The sequence below is a fragment of the Oncorhynchus clarkii genome, chromosome 9, assembly GCF_045791955.1.
Source record: "Oncorhynchus clarkii lewisi isolate Uvic-CL-2024 chromosome 9, UVic_Ocla_1.0, whole genome shotgun sequence".
NCBI lineage: Eukaryota > Metazoa > Chordata > Actinopteri > Salmoniformes > Salmonidae > Oncorhynchus > Oncorhynchus clarkii.
In genome coordinates, this window is record NC_092155.1 from 29,329,189 (window position 1) to 29,349,522 (window position 20,334).

Sequence of the window (20,334 nt, forward strand, 5' to 3'; positions counted from 1 at the left end):
AGCTAAAAAGAGACAAAGTAAAAGCTAATAGAGGCATAGCCTTAAACAAAGCCCTTTTCCCTATGTGGTCGTAGTGTCTCCTCTTGTGCACAGCTAGAATATAATTGGACAAGTCGTTAAATGAGTCATATTAACTAAATAGCTGCTCCCACTCTAATCCATATATGATGGCAGCTAGCGGCAGACCTAAAGACTCGCCACCTAAATTACTTCATAAGGAATTAAATATGCTGACACCTTAGCATTAGCTGGCAGGAGTCGGATTATTCTCTTAACCCCAATTAATCATTGAGAATCTTTAAAAGCAAATGATCCGGGCCTTAAATAGGCTTTCTGGAATGGGTATTGTGCATACTTTCACTTTTAAACCCTACCCTACCCTCTTTTTCGTGTTCTTTTTTTCTTCAGTCCATTATCCCCATAGGTCTTAATGTATGTATCAGTGTGAGAGTCGGCCATATTGTGTTACTAATTGGTTGGGTTTACATGCTGAATCAGCGCTGGGTCTCGTTACATGATGGCTGAAGTCCACTCATCTTTACACTGCCTGATGGAAGGCATCTGTCTGGCATTGTGTATGGACGCAAGTGTATGTGTGTGTGTGTGTGTGTGTGTGTGTGTGTGTGTGTGTGTGTGTGTGTGTGTGTGTGTGTGTATAGTGTTAAGTTAATAAATTGTAATTTACCGCGGTTACCTGCAGCGCCCGTGTCTCTTCCTCTGCAGCAGAGGCGTGATACGAGAGGACCTGAGAATGACACACACAAACACACAGCGACTGTTCTCCTTAAAAGTCAACACGATCGCTCTGACCGAGTATACAACTAAAAAACAGATTTCACATTTTGGTAGCTGACACTTTCACAGATTTCCTCCCCCATGAGATGTTTCTGACCTCAGACAGACAGCCCTGCCACACACACATCCTTCAACCCCAAGTCCATCCATATCAGAGGCCTGTCATTGATAATTGAGGGAGAAAAACTGAGAAAGCTAGAAGAGGTCAGTCCTCGCGACGACTACAGCGCCGCTGGAGAATGGGCTGAAGTGGTGGCTGCTGGGTAACGGCGGGGAGAGTGTCAGCTGCAGCCGAGAGGGGACGTCACCGGGGAGCCCTGACAGTGACAGCTCCAGAATAGAACAGTCAGGGAGAGAACAGGAGAGGGGGAGGACCGGAGGAGAGGAGGGGGATACATACGTCATCGAGGGCTGAAGAGGTCTAGGATAGAGTTGGAGTGATCACGCTAGTTCTGTTTTAACGCGGGGGAAGACGGAGCAGAGTGTGGAGAAGACTAGCCAGTCTTTCCTAATGGCAACCATCGCTGTTACTCTCGATCCCCCATGTTTAAGGTCTCCATATTGTAGTTGCCTGCAGAGGCACTGAGCTAGCATTATCTTACAGTACCTTCCCTCAATATTATCATGAACCATTAGGATGTAAAACTCCAAACTGACCTGAGACCTGTGTCTCTTACCTCCAATGTGACCTCCTGTTTGGCCATGGCTCTCTCCACTGTTTCATACATCTGGGTGTTCTGTATACCCAGTCCACAGAAGATGGCGAAGGCCTCCAGGAACTGTTCATCGTTTCGGTTGAAGGACTTCACTTTCCCCGATGCCTCATCCATCTTGTTCACCAACTGACACACACCTTCAAGACCCGACATAGGGGTAAATGTTGGAAACATATCAGGACATTAATGACACACACACACCAGACAAAACATCGAACTGACACACAGTTGCAGACACACAGGACAAAAAGGTTTTGTGCTTCTTTTTTTTCTTTTTAAGTTTCTTCTTGTTTCCCCCCATGAACTGACACACATTCCAGACACTTAGGGGACAAAACTTTAGTTTGCTTCTCATTTTCAATATTCAATAGTTTTCTCTGAGGGACCTCTTGTCTGAAACTAAAAGCTCCATCTACTCCATGACTAATGGTCCCATAAATGTTTGTTGACAGCAGAGTTCTAATGTATAAAACACCTGCCCTCTCCTCAGCCTGGAGACCTACTTACTAGTCACATCATGGAAACGTGTCATCGCCAACACTCTGATCCTTCCCCTTTACCTTCAGCTGCCCTTTCTCCTACATATCCTGCTTGACATTACAGGTGGCTTAACTAATGCAAATACATAAGTCACATTTTACAATGTGGAGTGAGTTACACTAGGGGGAAAAATGTATACTGCTTCATTAATGTCAGTGTCAGAGCTACTAAGAACATAGAATGTCCACGTTTGAATCAATAAATGAATTCTAAGGAAATTAAGTTGAGTGGAGAAGGGGAAGGAGAGGTATGGTAATAAATTCTATATTGAAGTCTAGTGGCAGTAGGTTGTCTTTTGATCTGAGTGTCTCCTGAACTCTTCAGGCAGTTGGTTGAGAGGCTAAAGGGACCTGTTCTGTTTGATCATTGGGGAGTGGGGGGACATACATTATGATTACACCACTGCCCAGCTAATTAATTGATCTATTTGTGCCTTTATTCATACATGCAATTCAAATCTATTTTACAAGAAAGACCTGTTTAGGTCTTGTAATGATCTCAGCTAATGATGTTAGGTTATAATGCAAATGCAAATTATGCTAATGCTAAGGATGCGTTAATGAATGAGAGGGAAAACTCTTGGTTGCGACTAATGAATGAGGATACAATAGGGCAATATCTGTAAACACAAACCATAAAAAGAGAGAGAGAGAGAGAGCGAGAGACAGACAGACAGACAGACAGACAGACAGACAGACAGACAGACAGACAGAGGTAGGTACCTATCACTTGATCCTTCTTCCCGTTCCTGATAGGAGTACAGAGCAAACTCTTGATCTGGTTACTGGGGTGCTCTGGGTTTTCACTCTGAAGGAAACAAAGAACCACAACTAGAGGCTCTGGACAACAACAAAAAAAGATGGGCGACATAGGATGAACATTCTGGAACAGATCAGTACTGACCATCCAGGGAAAGCGTTGGTCTTTGGTGACGTCAGAGATGTTCAGAGGTTCCATGGTGTTCTTCACGTACTGGGCATACATGTAGTTTATCTGACTCACGTCACAGTCCCTGTGGGGAACACAACATTGTAATACTTGTTTTATTAGACTGTGGACAACTTCTACATTACTTACACATAAACACCCCAAGCATCCTTAGCGTATGACTGCTCTGTTGAATTGGGTGGATCTCATCACGTTGCCACTGCATTGGCTGTATTGCATTGTATTGTCTTTCTAAGCCTCAGTGAATACGCATGTACAGAAGCCAGTGCTCTTCCCGATATGACGACTGAGGCAGAACACTGGACTCTAGCCAGTGCTGAAGGCTCCATACTTGGACTTAAGAACATCTTGGCTGATTGTCAGAAGGAACTGACTATGATTAAGCTTGACCAGGCCTGTCACAGCATAATGACTGTTTATTATTATCTCAACTAATGCCAGTACAGACAGAAACATGAATAACTAATATCCTATTTGTACTACTGCATATGTCTTTAAAGACAAGCTCTAACTTCAGCAGCAAAGCTGTGGCACGGTTGAGAAGATGGCCAAAAGACAGACAAAAGTGGAGAACCTTTGCTACTGCACTCCTCATCAGCCGGCGTGACGGGGGACGGGGGACGGACGGGGGGGGGGGGGGGGGGGGGGCGAGTGATACGTCTTTATTTGATCGACTCAGGGTAGGATGAAGGTTAAGGATTAAGAATCGTCTGCGGTGAATTTAAGTTTAAAAAAACAAAACTTGTCTACCCTTCTCCGATATGGTTCACAGACGCACACTGTCACTTTTCAGTGGCGATCCGCCATTCAGGAGCCCCACGTTAGTGAGTTAATAAAGCCTCCATACAAACATAGTATTTTTTGCTTTCTTGAGCAAGGTAGCTGCAAAATGCAGGTGTTTCAGCCTAGCTCCGTGCTTACTGTGCTGGTGGGGCAGCCAGCGGAAAATATGGAGCGTAGGGCTTGGGAATGTTTTCTAGTTGCGCCATAATTGGCTCAGTGTTCTGTCACTCATTGGGACACTACGTCACTGCCAAATCTAAGGGTAGAGCTCGAAATTCAAGCCCCTTGGGTGCTGCCATAGAGTTACAATAGAAGAGCCCATCCAAGAAGGCTCAAGGTCATTGGCCACGGATAAAATTACGTCAAATCACATTATATCTACAGTAGCTTTGATTGGACTGATCATGTCAACATCATACTTTCTATCTTAGCTAGCAGTCATCTTCATGAATCACGTCGACAATCTACTGGCAAATCTTTTTTAATCCTTGTCATATGAAGAGAAATAATGAATATAAAATAAAGATAAAACGTATCGGTGCTCATCGGCCATTGAACATTACATAATGAGTGGTATGAAAGGAATCAGTGGTGAACTGCAAGCACTGCAAAGCAATCACTAGACTGCTATTCAGTGGAGTGGTTTTGTGGTCCCTATTCTGCGTTTAAGGGTATCTTTTCCAAGCTTAAAATTATAAACATTCAACATTGGCCATGCTCAAAACAACTGTTAACTCGGAACTGGGAAATCTGACTTTAGTGAGTTCAAGACAACTGGGAACTCTGGGGAAAAAAAGAGCTCTGACTGGCAAAATATATTTTAAACGGTTATCCAACTCAGAATTGTTAGTTAGGAACTCGGGACTCTTTCTAGAGCTACCAACCAAAGATCACTGACGTCATCATGATTCAACCTTTTTTTCAGTTCCCAGTTGTCTTGAAAGCACCATAAATCTAGAGAATACTAGACTTTGATGACAAAGTTGTCACACCCTGATCTGTTTCACCTGTCTTTGTGATTGTCTCCACCTCCCTCCAGGTGTCACCCATCTTCCCCATTTCCCTTTGTGTATTTATACCTGTGTTCTCTGTTTGCCTGTTGCCAGTTCGTTAAGGTTTGCAATACCCACACACACAACACACTTGTTATGACTATGTGTTGGTGTTTTTAAAATACTATGTTTGATTTGTGTGTTCTATTTCCTTTGGGTTTCGTGGGTTTTCCATTTGTCTTAGTGCCAAGGTATCTTAAAGGGGCAAGCACACACATGGAATTTTCAGAAGTTTTTATTTTCTGAGTTTTAATTAAATACATTAATTATTTTGATAAAGGACTGTAATGGAAACCTGGGACACAACATGTATGAAATGTTTGACTGTTTTCATAAAAAATCCTACAATGTGATTTTCTGGATTTTCTTTTCTCATTTTGTCTGTCATAGTTGAAGTGTACCTATGATGAAAATTACAGGCCTCTCTCATATTTTTAAGTGGGAGAACTTGCACAATTGGTGGCTGACTAAATACTTTTTTGCCCCACTGTATGTGTCAAAATGGGGGAGGGTACAGTCCTCTGAGGTTTTGGATTGAAGTTTACACACCTTGAGTGATGTGTAGGAGTGTATGGAGTGATATGTGAATGAGTGTATTGTTGTGTTGTTTGTTCTGTTCTATTCCCGATGGGTTATAGGGCTAACTTCCTGATCCTGTGGCTCTGCGGTGAAGTTGACAGTGTGATGGGGAGTATAAGCCAATTTGAAAGAATTGTTTCAATAGAATGTGTTGTTATTCTCTTTGACATATGTTTAGACATTTGTAGTATGAATAATTGGTCAAAGTTATAATTTATCATATAGTTAATGAACTGAACTAACTGTTGTTCTGATCTGTCCTCTCGAGGTTATCATGAAAAGTGACATCAGACGGCATCTTAATGCATGAAAGAGATAATTGGACCGAACAGTGTGTGTACCTCAAAACCCCCTCTAACTGGCTGAAGAAGAGTGACAAAGGCATTGAATAAGGTCCTGTCCGAACCACTTCTACCGAAGGAAACGAGTCCGAACCAGCAACCGGTGTACAGCATCCGATCTAAGCTATCAACTGCTTTTCTCTCATGTCTTTTCTCAGGAGTGTGAGAGGAGTCCACGTGGAGTGAGCATGGGGAGAGATCTGTTCTAAACTTCTCTTATGTTGCTGGTATACTGGTTGACGAATGGACAAGCCATGGGTGGGTGGTAAAGGTGATGGCGGCTTAGATGAGACATTGAAATCGGGACATTATCATGGCCATCCACTTTGAACTGTAAAGCTATCAGAATACAACGAAAAGGACGCCAGAAGAATCAGTGCCGGGGAGGGGTCAACTGTGCCCAAAATTGTTTTTGGACTTTTGGGGTATAGGGTTGATTGTAGAAGTCTACACTACATCCAATTATAGTAATTTAGATTAATAATGCATTGAGATACTGATCTGTATTATAATTGTTACGAACCCCTTTGGCCCTGCAGACTAGGGGGGATGGAAACGAGACCCGTAACATATCTCATGCAATTCATAACAGTGAAAAGGAACAGTGAGAACTAAAAGAAACCCACAGACAACTTAAATCTACCGTCAAACACTTCGGGTTTATTTTAAACACACGGCAATGGGGTGTGGGAAAAAGGGGCTGAGCTGGACCCAAGGAAAGAAATAATAAATATCCATAAACCCCTAAGCTAGTCTTACCTGCTTCAAGCACAGCTAGCTAACTAACCAATAAAATACAGTGGGTGGTTCGCCCAGTTCTAACTTGGGTATTTAGACAATGTTTTCCTAGGGGTAATGTAGGCCCATGGGTGACTTGGCTTGGAATCCCCTTTTCACACCAACAAACAAACAGTCATACACCACAACAATACATACTCACAGGATAACAGACAAATGTGACATGTAGGCACAAAAACAAAAGAGAGAGAGAGAGAGAGAGTTTGGGAAAACTACTGACTGAGTTTTTAAACCAAGGGTAAGGGAAAAGGAGCAGGTGTGTCTTCCGTGGCGACTGATTGGCGACTGATTACTGCCACCTGTGACTAGGGCAGAAGGAGAGAAAACAAATACACACACAGGATACCTGTATCCGTAACAATAATCGTGCTAAAAAAAAGTTAATAGTAGAATGAATTGGGTTTTTGACTGGATGTTAATATAATGTAGATTCTGCCAATGTTGATGTGTGTAAAATGTTGTTGTTCTTTTACTTTCAGTGATAGGACCAATTTGAATTACTGAGTAATGTCATTCTAAATTTTGGCTGGAGAATTAATTAGATTTTTAATTATGATTTGGAAACTGAATGATTTTTTAAACTGAAGGGTTGATTTGAGTTTAGTATGTTAATACCTATATGAATGAAGCAATTAATTTATTATGGATTGATTGCTTTGATTGTTGTTATGAACTAAAGATGTCGACACTATTATCAGCATGCCCTGGTGAATGGAGAGGGTGAACTCTGATCTGGAGAGTGAAACTGATCCTAATCTATTTGCTCTATAGGCATTGCCTTGTAAATAGTGGAATCATGATGCTTGTCTTGGGTCATTTTCATTAGGCACCAATGGAATAAATTTGACCTTAGCCCGGAGTCACTACCTGGATATGCTAATTTAAGTTTCTGGGATGGAAATAGTTACCATGCTGACCCATTGAAGTATGATGGATAACTAAAGCTTATTTTGTTAAACTCCATTGTTGCATACACTGGATTATGCATTAAATATGTGATTTTCACTGTCTATGAATATATAGCTTTGAATCTCATAAACTGTATGCATTTTTTGTTTTTCTTCATGGGTCCGTGCAGGTGACTGTGTATCATAACCTTCCCAGACAAATTGCTATAATAATTAGAAAATGTGTTGGAGGTTGAAATGGGAGACAGTGATACGTTTCCTCGAAGGAGGTTGAGCCAGTGCTGTGGCATTCGGTCATGTGCAGGATACCATGCAATGAGTTATTGTTTTTGTACTTCTTGGTTTATGTAGAATGTATGCATTTTCTACATGTGAATGAATGTTCTTCAATCTTGTAATTTTCTCATAAATTGAGTGGATTCTCAAAATGGGGGAATGTGAGTGCAAAATTGAAAGGTTGTTATAATACTTTAATTGCATCAAATGGTTGTTTTATTCAACAGAATAGAGTATTCTTAACTATTGTGTGTGTGTTCTACTGAGGATGGGTCTCAGGGAGATAACACTGACAGGAGATTTACCATGTCTTTTGGGTGATAAAACCTGAAGGGCATTCCAGAGCATGAGTTAATGTTTCTGTTCTATACCGTACCAGGGAGAGATGGCTCCAGTTTGGAGTCAGAGGGCCAGACACTGGTCTCTACACAATGAAAACTGTTGACACAGCAGATACTGTCTGCTATGTATTATAGGTATCTTTCATACAGATCTTAACCTTGTGACCCATTCTATATATCTGTTGTTGAAAGGGGTGTATCTTGGCTATAAAATACCTTTATACTTTTGTCTTGGGGCTCTCAACGAATCATTTGATCGTGAATTGTCAACCAGCCATCATTATCGTAGAGCACTCAATCGATTAACTTTATATGTGTGTGTTGTATTGACCTGCTCCCTTATTAACCTGTTAGAGCTCTAGGGGCGCTATTTCATTTTTGGATAAAAAACGTTCCCGTTTTAAGCGCGATATTTTGTCACGAAAAGATGCTCGACTATGCATATTCTTGACAGTTTTGGAAAGAAAACACTCTGAAGTTTCAGAATCTGCAAAGATTTTGTCTGTAAGTGCCCCAGAACTCATTCTACAGGCGAAACCAAGATGATGCATCACCCAGGAATTAGCAGAATTTCTGAAGCTCTGTTTTCCATTCTCTCCTTATATGGCTGTGATTGCGCAACGAATGAGCCTACACTTTCTGTCGTTCGCCCAAGGTCTTAGCAGCATTGTGACGTATTTGTAGGCATATCATTGGAAGATTGACCATAAGAGACTACATTTTCCAAGTGTCCGCCTGGTGTCCTGCGTCGAATTCGGTGCGCAATTGCCAGCTGCTTCTACTTTACCATTTGATTCAGGGGAGAAAGCATGTGTCCAAGAACGATGTATCAATGAAGAGATATGTGAAAAACACCTTGATGATTGATTCTAAACAACGTTTGCCATGTTTTCAGTCGATATTATGGAGTTAATTTGGAAAAAAGTTCGCGTTTTGAGGACTGAATTTTCGGATTTTTTTTGGTAGCCAAATGTGATGTATAAAACGGAGCTATTTCTAATACACAAGGAATCTTTTTGGAAAAACTGAGCATCTGCTATCTAACTGAGAGTATCCTCATTGAAAACATCAGAAGTTCTTCAAAGGTAAAGGATTTTATTTGAAGGCTTTTATGTTTTTGTTAATGTTGCGTGCTGGATGCTAACGCTAATGCTAACGCTAAATGCTAACGCGAAATGCTAACGCTAGCTAGCTACTTTTACACAAATGATTGTTTTCCTATGGTTGAGAAGCATATTTTGAAAATCTGAGATGACAGTGTTGTTTACAAAAGGCTAAGCTTGAGAGATGGCATATTTATTTCATTTCATTTGCGATTTTCATAAATAGTTAACGTTGTGTTATGCTAATGAGCTTGCTGATAGATTTACACAATCCTGGATACAGGGGTTTTTTCATAGCTAAACGTGACGCAGAAAACGGAGCGATTTGTCCTAAACAAATAATCTTTCAGGAAAAACTGAACATTTTCTATCTGAGAGTCTCCTCATTGAAAACATCTGAAGTTCTTCAAAGGTAAATGATTTTATTTGAATGCTTTTCTGTTTTTTTGTGTAAATGTTGCCAGCTGAATGCTAATGCTAAATGCTACGTTAGCCATCAATACTGTTACACAAATGCTTGTTTTGCAATGGTTGAGAAGCATATTTTGAAAATCTGAGATGACAGTGTTGTTAACAAAAGGCTAAGCTTGAGAGCTAGCATATTTATTTCATTTCATTTGCGATTTTCATGAATAGTTAACGTTGCGTTATGGTAATGAGCTTGAGTCTGTATTCACGATCCCGGATCCGGGATGGGGAGATCAGAAAGGTTAATAAGTGATTTAATATTTAGTTTAAGTATAACTCTGACTTGTGTGATAAGGTTGTCTCTCCTCATTTGATAGTAAAGAAATTAACCACCACATCCTGTCTCTCGACTGTTCCTGTTTTCTAGTTTTCCTGGTTTTTACCTTTTCTGTCTGCCCTGACCCTAAGAGCCGTCCTGTACCTTTGCCCCACCCATCTGGATTACTGACCTCTGCCTACCCTGACCCTGCCTGCCGTCCTGTACCGTTGACCCACCTATCTGGATTACTGACCCCTAACTGCCTTAACCTGTTGTCTCAAACCTGATAGTACAAACTGGCCCTGACTGACCCAGTAGACCCGCAACGCCATCTCCTCCCAAGGAGCCACCATTGGGAGGCACGAGGAATTGCTTCGTGGCCTTATGGAGGGGGTTTAAACATTGGCTGAATGCCATGACCGGGCGTTGGACATTTTGCTGGAGCAATTCCACGGGTTGTCTGGGGGACAACCTAACACGGTGATAACCCCTCAGCAACACAGCTGTTATCAGCGCAGTCTCACCGCTTACTCCACCTTCTCGGGAGCCCCGCTTACCTCCCCCGGGAACGCTTCAATGGAAAGCCGAGCACCTGTAGGGCGTTTCTAGCTCAGTGTGCCCTCATCTTTGAGCTTCAGCCCTCCTCCTTCCCCTTGGATCGCTCCAAGATAGCCTACCTCATCACACTCACCTGGGAGGACTCTCACCTGGGCTACTGCTGGCCATATGCTTTAGTCTGGAGGGGTTCGTGTGAGAGGTGAAGAAGGCTTTGATGGTCCATTCTACGGGAGAGAAGCTGCCCGGAAGCTAATCCAACTGCAGCAGGACTCCCACAGAGTGGCAGACTATGAGGTGGATTTCCACACGTTGGTGGCGGAGAGTGATTGGAACCAGGAAGCGCTGTTCGATATGTTCCTGCACGGCGTCTCGGAGGTGGTCAAGGAAAAGCTTGCTGCTCGGGAGTTACCTAATGATCTCGATTCCCTCATCGCGTTGACCATCCGCATTGATGGGTGATTACAGAAACGACGGAGTGAGAGGAAATTTGATTTTGCGCACACGTCCAGGGATTCCACCTTGCCTCCGAGTCAACCCGGAAGTCCCCAATGGTCCTGTTGATGAAAGAAACCGAGGCTTCCTGATCCTTCCCCAAGAGTCGCCGAAGCTGGCCGAGTCACCGCTTCCCTAGCCTATGCAAGTAGGCAGAGCTGGGCTGTCGCCAGCGGAATGGCAATACAGGATCAACACGAAAAGGTGTCTGTATTGCGGGACTCTTGGTCATTTTGTGTCCTCTTTTCCGTTAAAAGATCAGGCTCACCGGTAGGAGTGGGTACTCTGTTGCGCCATATAGAGAACTTTTCTGCTTCCCTTGCTCGTACCCCTTTTCATGCCCACAGAATTGCTGTGGGGAAACCAGTCTAAATCTCTACGGGTCCTCATTGACTCTGGGGCCGATGAGTTTTTTGGACGCTACACTGGCTTCCGAGCTGAACATCCCCACTCAGCCTCTCTCCATTCCCATGGATGTTAGTGCGCTGGACGGGCACTCTATAGGTCGGGTCACTTATAATACCACTCCCATCAACCTACAGATGTCAGGGAATCACAGTGAGACTATTCAAAGTCTCCTCAGATTACCATGGTTTTGGGATTCTCCTGGCTCCAGTGACACAATCCCCTCGTCAACTGGTGCCATTATGGTCTGGAGTCCGTTCTGCCACGGCCATTGTCTGAAGTCAGCGCAACCTGCCCCGGGACGTCTTCCTGGGGGCTCGGAAGGTGCCCCGGACCTTTCCACCATCCCCGCGGAGTACCAGGAACTCGGGGAGGTGTTCAGCAAGGCCCAGGCCACTTTGTTTCCACTGCACCGACCCTATGACTGCGAAATTGACCTTCTCCCTAGCAACTTTTATCTCTGCTTTATCGGGGGTTACAACACCCTGGCTTCCCCTGTCTGCACTCACCTCTACCAAGGTTCCGTTCACGTGGTCCTCTGCCGCTGACCGGGCGTTCCAGGACCTCAAACCACTGTTCCTGCATCCCTGCACCTTCTTCTCCCACTGCCTCAACGTCACGGGGAGGAACTACGATGTGGGGAATGGAGAGCTTCTCGCGATGAAGATGCCTTTGGAGGAATGGAGGCACTGGTTGGAAGGGGCAGAACATCCGTTCATTGTGTGGACCGACCACAAAAACCTGGAGTATCTCCGCACCGCCTAGCGCCTAAACTCCAGGCAAGCGAGATGAGCCCTGCTGTTTTCAACTTTTCCTTCTCTTACCGGCCGGAGTCCAAGAACGTCAAGCCAGATGGCCTGTCTCGCCGCTATAGCCCCACGGTTACCACCCTGGAGCCCGAAACCATCTTTCCCACCTTGTGCCTGGTGACAGCACTCAGCTTGGGTATAGGGAAACATGTCTGGGAGGTGCAGCGTTCCCAGATTAACCCTGGGGGGGCACAGATAACCGGATGATTGTGCCTGATGCTGTCTGCTCCACGGTCCTGGAGTGGGCCCATTCCTCCAGGCTTGCCTGCCACGCGGGCTCCCGTCGGACCCTGGTCTTCGTGCGACAACGCTTTTGGTGGCCTACTATGGTTACGGATGTCGCCGCGTTTGTCGCTGCCTGCATGTCTGTGCTCAGATCAAGACATCAAGACTCCTCGGCAAGCTCCGGCTGGTGATCTGCAACCACTGCCTGTCGCTCACCGTCCCTGGTCCCACATATCCCTGGATTTCATCTCGGTTCTCCCCCATCTGTGGGCAGCACTGCCATCCTGACTGTGGTCAACCGGTTTTCCAAATCCGCCCACTTCATTCCTCTCCCCAAAATACCCTCAGCCAAGGAGACGGCCCAGCTCATGATGCAGCACGTCTTCCGGATCCATGGACTGTCAGTTGGCACCCCTAGAGGTCTTCGGCCAGCATGTCCTCTCGGTTCTACCCCCAGTCCAATGGCCAGTCGGAGCGAGACAACCAGGACCTCGAGACTACTCTGCGCTGCCTTGTCTCCGCCAACCCCACCACCTGGAGCCAGTAGCTTGTGTGGGTGGAATATGCCCGCAACACCCTTTCCTGCTCTGCCATGGACCTATCGCCATTTGAGTGTTCCTTGGGGTATCAGCCCCCGCTCTTCTCTGAGCAGGAAGAAAAGGTTGGCTTACCTTCTGCCCAGATGTTTGTCTGCCACTGTCGTCGTACCTGGATGAGAGCCCAGTTGGGCCTCCTCAAGACCATGTCCAGGTATCGACGACAAGCGGATCGCCATCCGACCCGACTCCCCGGTATCATCTCAGGCAGAAGGTATGGCTATCCACCCGGGATTTGCCCCTCCGGGTGGAATCCCAAACTCTCCCCCCGGTTTATAAGCCTGTCTCCCATCTCTAAAATTATCAGCCCTGCTGCTGTTTGTCTTCTGTTGCCCCGTATCCTTCGTATACATCCCACATTTCATGTGTCCAGAGTTAAACTCATGTCTCACAGCCCTTTGTCTCCTGTTTCCAGGCCCACCCATCTCCCGCGTCTCCTCGTTGGCCAACCGGCATACAGGGTGAGGCGTTTCCTGAAGGTTCGACCCCGGGGCAGGTGGTACCAGTACCTGGTTGACTGGGAGGGTTATGGGTTCCCACTTGGGACATTCTGGACCCAGGCCTCATCGCGGATTTCCGACACCCTGGTCAACCAGGTATGCACCCAGGTAGGATGCCAGTTGGCACCCCTAGAGGTTTTTCAGAGTTCCCAGTTGTCTTGAAAGCACCATAAATCTTGAGAATGCTAGACTTTGATGACAAAGTTGTCACACCTTGATCTGTTTCACTTGTCTTTGTGATTGTCTCCTCCTACCTCCAGGTGTCACCCATCTTCCCCATGTGTATTTATACCTGTGTTCTCTGTTTGTCTGTTGCCAGTTCGATTTGTTTTGTCAAGCCTACCAGCATTTTCCCCTCTGTTCCTGTCTCTTGATTGTTCCTGTTTTCTAGTTTTCCTGTTTTTGACCTTTTCTGCCTGCCCTGATCCTGAGCCTGCCTGCCGTCCTGTACCTTTGCCGCCCCCTATCTGGATTACTGACCTCTGCCTACCCTGACCCTGACCCTGCCTGCCATCCTGTATCTTGCCCCACCTATCTGGATTACTGACCCCTGCCTGCCCTTAACCTGTCTTTTGCCTGCCCCTGTTGGATTTATAAAATGTTGTCTGCAACTGGGTCTTACCTCAAACCTGATAAAAGTGTACTGTTCAAGTGAGCAAAGCACAACAAGGTGAGTCCAAAATTGTCTTTAATGCTACTGCATAAATTATGTAATATGCCAGGGAGATATGTATACTATAGCTAAGAAAGTAATACTGTATAGTAAGCTGTTAGTAGCCCATGTGCCTCACCCTAATAATTTGGTCCATTTTCCCCTCTTAATTTTGCCTACTGTTCTGACTTGGTGGTGCACATGTAGCCTATAACCTGTTCTAAAGAAATGTAATCATTGGATATAGTAACAGCTTTCATTTTCTGCTTATATGCCCCCTTTATATTTATCCTATGGTTCTGACTTGGTGTACAGGGAGAACACTGTAAGAATGGCCCATGTTCTGAATTCTGTTGCTGTACATTTCAAAAGTGCTGAACAAATAGTTATATTGACTACGTCCGTCTTAGCTTGCTCAACGTCTTCATCGAAATTACGGATCACCTCTTATCCGCTTGTCGTCCCCTTATGCCACAGTTTGTACATCTCAATTGTCAGTATGAACCACATTTGTTTAAGCAAGTCAGCCATATCAGCTATGTTTTTTTAAAGGCAGTAAATGAGGCTGATTGAACTGTTTGGCTGCCAGACAAGGCTCCACTGATAGCCAGGAGTAGCAGTGGTAAGGTATTGGGACTGCTGTTGGGACAGCTTTATGTAGGCCGAAACAGTTTGTTTTGTTTGCCCGACCAAGATTTGCATGCTAAAATCGCCACTGTTACTTTGAGGTGTGTATGAGAGTGATTGTGACTGTGTTGAACATCCTTAAAACGATCACATCTCAGCTCTCGTTTCGCTAGATTAGCCATGATTAGATGGCACTAGAAACTAATGAGAGAGACAGAGCAGCTGGAGAATGTGATGGAATTGGCTGGAATGGTGCTGGACGTGTGTGTGGTGCGTGTGTGTGTGTCTAGGCGCAGTCTTTTGGCTAATTATCAGTGTTATCACATGCTGGCCTCAAAGCAACTCTTATATTAGGAACATCGAACCTAAAAAGGAAACTGTGAAACTTAAGTTCAATATAAAGGTACAATTAGTCTTTCAATCAAACAAATAACCCAGGAATTTTGTGGGTCAATGAATCAAAGAATCAATCAAACAAAAACTACTAGAGATAATTATACAAAATCAGCTTCAATGAGTAATAGGATTGCATTGATTCAGAACAGGACTGAATTACCCTCTCCGTGACATTCCTCTTCTCCACGCTGTGCAGTTTCGGCCTCCTTCGCCCAGGGCTAATGTCAAGTGTGTGTGTGTGTGTGTGTGCATGCGTGTTCCTAAAAAGCCTCCCACCGACAGTTGACCACTGAGTCAAAGCTAACATCCTGCTGTTAGCTGTATCCCATTTGGCATTGGCCCCGCGTGGTGGAGCGCTACAAATGACTGCCTCTTCAGACAGGAGTGGTCCTACAGTACACACAGAACATCCTATTCGGCCCATTAGAAGATGTAAACAGAATAGAAAGCGTTTGGGTCAGCTGAGCCAGAATGTAAAAGAATGAGACACACTTTTGTAAAAGGCAACCGTGTCTGTTTCATCTCACTTCTGTCCCCCTGGAAGTCTCTCTGTGTCTTGCCTGGGAGCATACTCTCTCTTGCTGTCTTTCTCCATTTCTGTCTCTCTCTCTAGGACAAGTGCACACACTTTCAGACAGGCAGACAGACAGAAATACACACACACACACACAACATACACACACACCGACACCACCCCTCCCATCCTAATACCCACGCTCCCGTCCACATACAATCCTATTGTAAATGGCTGTGAGATGAGAGTTAGTGAGATGGAGATAGAGATTGAAGTGAACAGTAGGTGCTCCGCTGCCTGGCTGGAAGGCTCCGAGACGTACGAGAACAAATCACAAATCTCCCCCAGGATCAGGCTAAAGGGATTTACCTCCACTACATTTCAATGTAAGGCTCATTCATTTTTCCCCTGGCAGAGGACGAGCAGCTAACCCCCCCCCCCCCCTCCGTTAGAGAGATCTGATAATCTTACCCCCTCCCCCCATTCCAGATTTTTTTGTTGGTAGTTGGTGATGTGTGGTATGAACCCATTTGGAGCACGAACCCATGACCTTTAGGTGATTGTGATCTATAGGTCACGTGCCTACACGGTCCCTACAGCACAGCTCCCTATGCCAATCAGACAGATATTTTTTTTGCCAATTTCTGTTCCATATAGACTGCAACCATATCATCTAAAGATATAACATTGCTATAACATACTATTGCCATTTTATTCTTTCAAACAAGAGCGGTTTAGATTAATAGAAGACAAATCATCATTCACCTTAGCTGAGGTGAATTCAATTGAGTTCCAAGTTATTAGCCCCAGACCTAGCACGTAGAAAGAAGACATGACGTTGAAGGGTTGTTCACTGATTGTTATAATAAACAACACTTGACATGCCATCTTCCACATAGACCCCCCACTGAATTCCCTCTATTGGACTCTGTAGCGTTGCTTATTGAGACATGAACCTTAGCTACCCACATGTGCAACCAATACAGCCTGTCAGGCAGCATGACTAGCGCATAGATCTCGGCTGAGCCCTTGGCTTCCGACTTCAAAACAGCCGTGTCTGTGCGTGACGTACGCTCGTAGGCCCATCTCTGAAAGCCTTCCAAAGGGGAAGAAAAATCTCCCTTCATCGTAATAGGTTGCTCCTAAACAGATTGTGACAGAGGAGCTGTCCAATGAGTCTTAAAGGGGGTTCTTAGAAAAGTTTTCAGCGTTCTTAGATCAGACCAGAAGTACTCCTCTAACAGGGAAAGGGCAGTAGCTCATGATCCGATGTCAAGGCTCTTGCCAAAGGGATGATGTGGGATTTTTCTTGAAAACATAAGAGACCTCAGAGGACCTTGAGTCAGATCTGTTAAAGTCAGACAGGTCTCGACTAAACATCATAGCTAGGGGCAGGAGCTTTTCCTGACCATATGACCTTTAACCTGACATGGGAAAAACTCCTGGCCCCACCCCCCACCCACATCTCACTACCCACACTCCCACCCATGTACAACCCTATTGAAAATGGATGTGAGTTAGTGAGACAGAGATAGATAGAGATTGAAGTGAACAGTAGGCGTTTTGCTGCCTGGCTGGAAGACTCCGAGACGTACAAGAACAAATCACAAATCTTCCCGAAGGATCAGGCTAAAGGGATTTACCTTCCCTCCACATTTCAATGTAAGGCTCATTCATTTTCCCCTGGCAGAGGGCGAGCAGCTAACAGCTCTCACTCCGCCTCTCATCTCGTCCTCCCTCTCATTCTACCTCTCCGTCTCACTTTCCTCCCCCCATTAGAGAGAGCTGATAAGCTCACCCCCATTCCAGATCTTTGGGATTCTCTCTTTACCTGACCCCCCCTCTCTCAAAGGCCTACAAAGACAATCACTCAATACTTACTGTACAAATACACACTCAACTCGGTAGAGGTTACGATTGAGAATGAGTATTTCTCTCATTCAAAGCACTTTATGGCGCAACTCACGGCCCTCTGTCATCAGAGTAATTTCACCCACCAGTGCGACACACGGCAGCCATATTTCTCATATTAGGCAGTATTGGGAGGAACAACCCGTTTCAAATTAGTCAGGTTTAACAGTTAGAGGTTATCGCCTTACCTTTTGGGGACGTCTATGGCCTCTCCCAGCTCCTCGTATTCCATGTGAAACACGCTGGAGAAGGAGTTCTGGAACACAGAACCACCACAGCGGTTATTTACCTTACAGCGGCCATTACTGACAGAGGGAGAGGAGGAAGCGAGAGAGACATGCCAGCCCAGCAGGCTTACAGCTAATGCTATTAGTCTCCAGTGACAGTACACACAAATTCAGCATAGCATAGACCTCAGAGAGAGAGAGAAAGAGAATGTGTGTATATGTGTGTGTGCAGCGTGCACGCGTGTGTCAAGTAAAATGCAAGTAAAAATGTAGACTTCAGAGAGAGAGTGTATGTGTGTGTGTGTGTGTATATCATGACATCTGTGTGAGAGTTTTCATTCAGGACATATCAGGTTCCCCGCTCCTATCCAAACGATAATAATTGAGGCACTGCCATCCCTACAATCCTCTTTCTGCCCGCTCCCAAAGAAGAGAGGGAAGTTGATATATTACACATCAGGCCTTGCCAGAAGCCGAGTTTATTTCAGCATTCCAGGACTCACGGTTACTCCCTTATAGGGACTTGTTTTCAACCTGCACTCCCCTAGCAAAGGATCCATTTTCCATGTTTAATAGTCGGGAGGGTAAGACAGGATGTTTGGATTCTGAGTAAGTCATTCACATGACATTGATGGGGAGAAGTCGTGTTCGTTCGGGGGGGGGGGGGGGGGGGGTGTCATTAGTTTACATTTTTATCCTGTCAGGGAATGTTTCCACCAAGTCCTATAGGTTTAACTCTTGGCTTTTGTCTTAGACGTAGGGGTATATGCATCCATCTACACTACCGTTCTAAAGTTTGGGGTCACTTAGAAATGCCCTTGTTTTTAAAAGAAACAATTTTTTTTGTCCATTAAAATAACATAAAATTGATCAGAAATACAGTGTGGACATTGTTGATGTTGAAATGACTATTGTAGCTGGAAACGGCAGATTTCTTATGGAATATCTACATAGGCGTACAGAGGCCCATTATCAGCAACCATTACTCCTGTGTTCCAATGGCACGTTGTGTTAGCTAATCCATATTTATCATTTTAAAAGGCTAATTGATCATTAGAAAACCCTTTTCCAATTATGTTAGCACAGCTGAAAACTTGTTCTGATTAAAGAAGCAATAAAACTGGCCTTCTTTAGATGAGTTGAGCATCTGGAGCATCAGCATTTTTGGGTTTGATTACAGGCTCAAAATGGCCAGAAACAAAGACCTTTCTTCTGAAACTCGTCAGTCTATTCTTGTTCTGAGAAATTAAGGTTATTCCATGCGAGAAATTGCAAAGAAACTGAAGATCTGGTACAACGCTGTGTACTACTCCCTTCACAGAACAGTGCCAACTGGCTCTAACCAGAATAGAAAGAGAAGTGGGAGGCCCCGGTGCACAACTGAGCAAGCGGACAAGTACAAAAGAGTGTCTAGTTTGAGAAACAGATGCCTAAAAGTCCTCAACTGACAGCTTCATTAAATAGTACCCGCAAAACACCAGTCTCAACATCAACAGTGAAGAGGCGACCCCGGGATGCTGGCCTTCTAGGCAGAGTTCCTCTGTCCAGTGTTCTTTTGTCCATCTTAATCTTTTATTTTTATTGGCCAGTCTGAGATATATATTTTTTTCTTTGTAACTCTGCCTAGAAGGCCAGCATCCCGGAGTTGCCTCTTCACTGTTGACGTTGAGACGGGTGTTTCAAAGTCAGTCAACGTAATTTGATGTTATTTTAATACACAAAAAATTGCTTTTCTTTAAAAAAAAAGGACATTTCTAAGTGACCCCAAACTTTTGAATGGTTGTGTATGTCAGCAGAGTGTTCGGGTCGATTTTTATAGCAACAACACAGGGGACGTTTAACGAGACATGTCATGCACACAGATGCACATTACATGTTAGTGTTTTTAAATGTATGTCAATTGTAAAGTACTTTGTCTGTAAGGTATTTTTCATTATGTGTCGGGCCCCAGTAAAACTAGCTGTCGTCATTGGCGTTGGCTAATGGGGATCCTAATATACTGAACAAAAATATAAACGCAACACGCAACAATTTCAAAGATTTTACTGAGTTACAGTTTACAGAAGGAAATCAGTCAACTTAAATAAATTCATTAGGCCCTAATATATGGATTTCACATGACTGGGCAGTGGCGCAGCCATGGGTGGGCCTGGGAGGAGCCAATTCTGTCAAATGACGTTGGAGGCAGCTTATGGTTGAGAAATGAACATTCAATTCTCTGGCAACAGCTCAGTTGGACATTCCTGCAGTCAGCATGCCAATTGCACGCTCCCTCAAAACTTGAGACATCTGTGGCATTGTGTTGTGTGACACAACTGCACATTTTAGAGTGGCCTTTTATTGTCCCCAGCACAAGGTGCGCCTGTGTAATGATCATGCTGTTTAATCAGCTTCTTGATATGCCACACCTGCCAGGTGGATGGACTATCTTGACAAAGGATAAAATGCTCACTAACAGAGATATAAACAATTTTGTGCACAAAGTTTGAGAGAAATAAGCTTTTTGTGTGTATGT

The 20,334-nt window shown here is 44.5% G+C and overlaps 1 protein-coding gene across 6 annotated transcripts in view; it reads right to left on the bottom strand.

The window, feature by feature from the left end:
• Window positions 1-20,334, bottom strand: part of LOC139416191 (cGMP-specific 3',5'-cyclic phosphodiesterase-like) — a 93,619-nt gene that overhangs the window by 14,704 nt on the left and 58,581 nt on the right. For 4 of the 6 annotated variants that reach the window (XM_071164569.1, XM_071164567.1, XM_071164570.1 and 1 more), the window contains exons 8-12: window positions 17,781-17,848; window positions 2,955-3,063; window positions 2,774-2,858; window positions 1,473-1,648; window positions 686-745 (exon numbers count right to left, since the gene is read on the bottom strand). In XM_071164569.1, coding sequence (XP_071020670.1) covers window positions 686-745; window positions 1,473-1,648; window positions 2,774-2,858; window positions 2,955-3,063; window positions 17,781-17,848 — 498 coding nt within the window. The remainder of the gene's footprint in view (window positions 1-685; window positions 746-1,472; window positions 1,649-2,773; window positions 2,859-2,954; window positions 3,064-17,780; window positions 17,849-20,334) is intronic. The other 2 variants (XM_071164571.1, XM_071164568.1) reach the window with 1 other exon arrangement.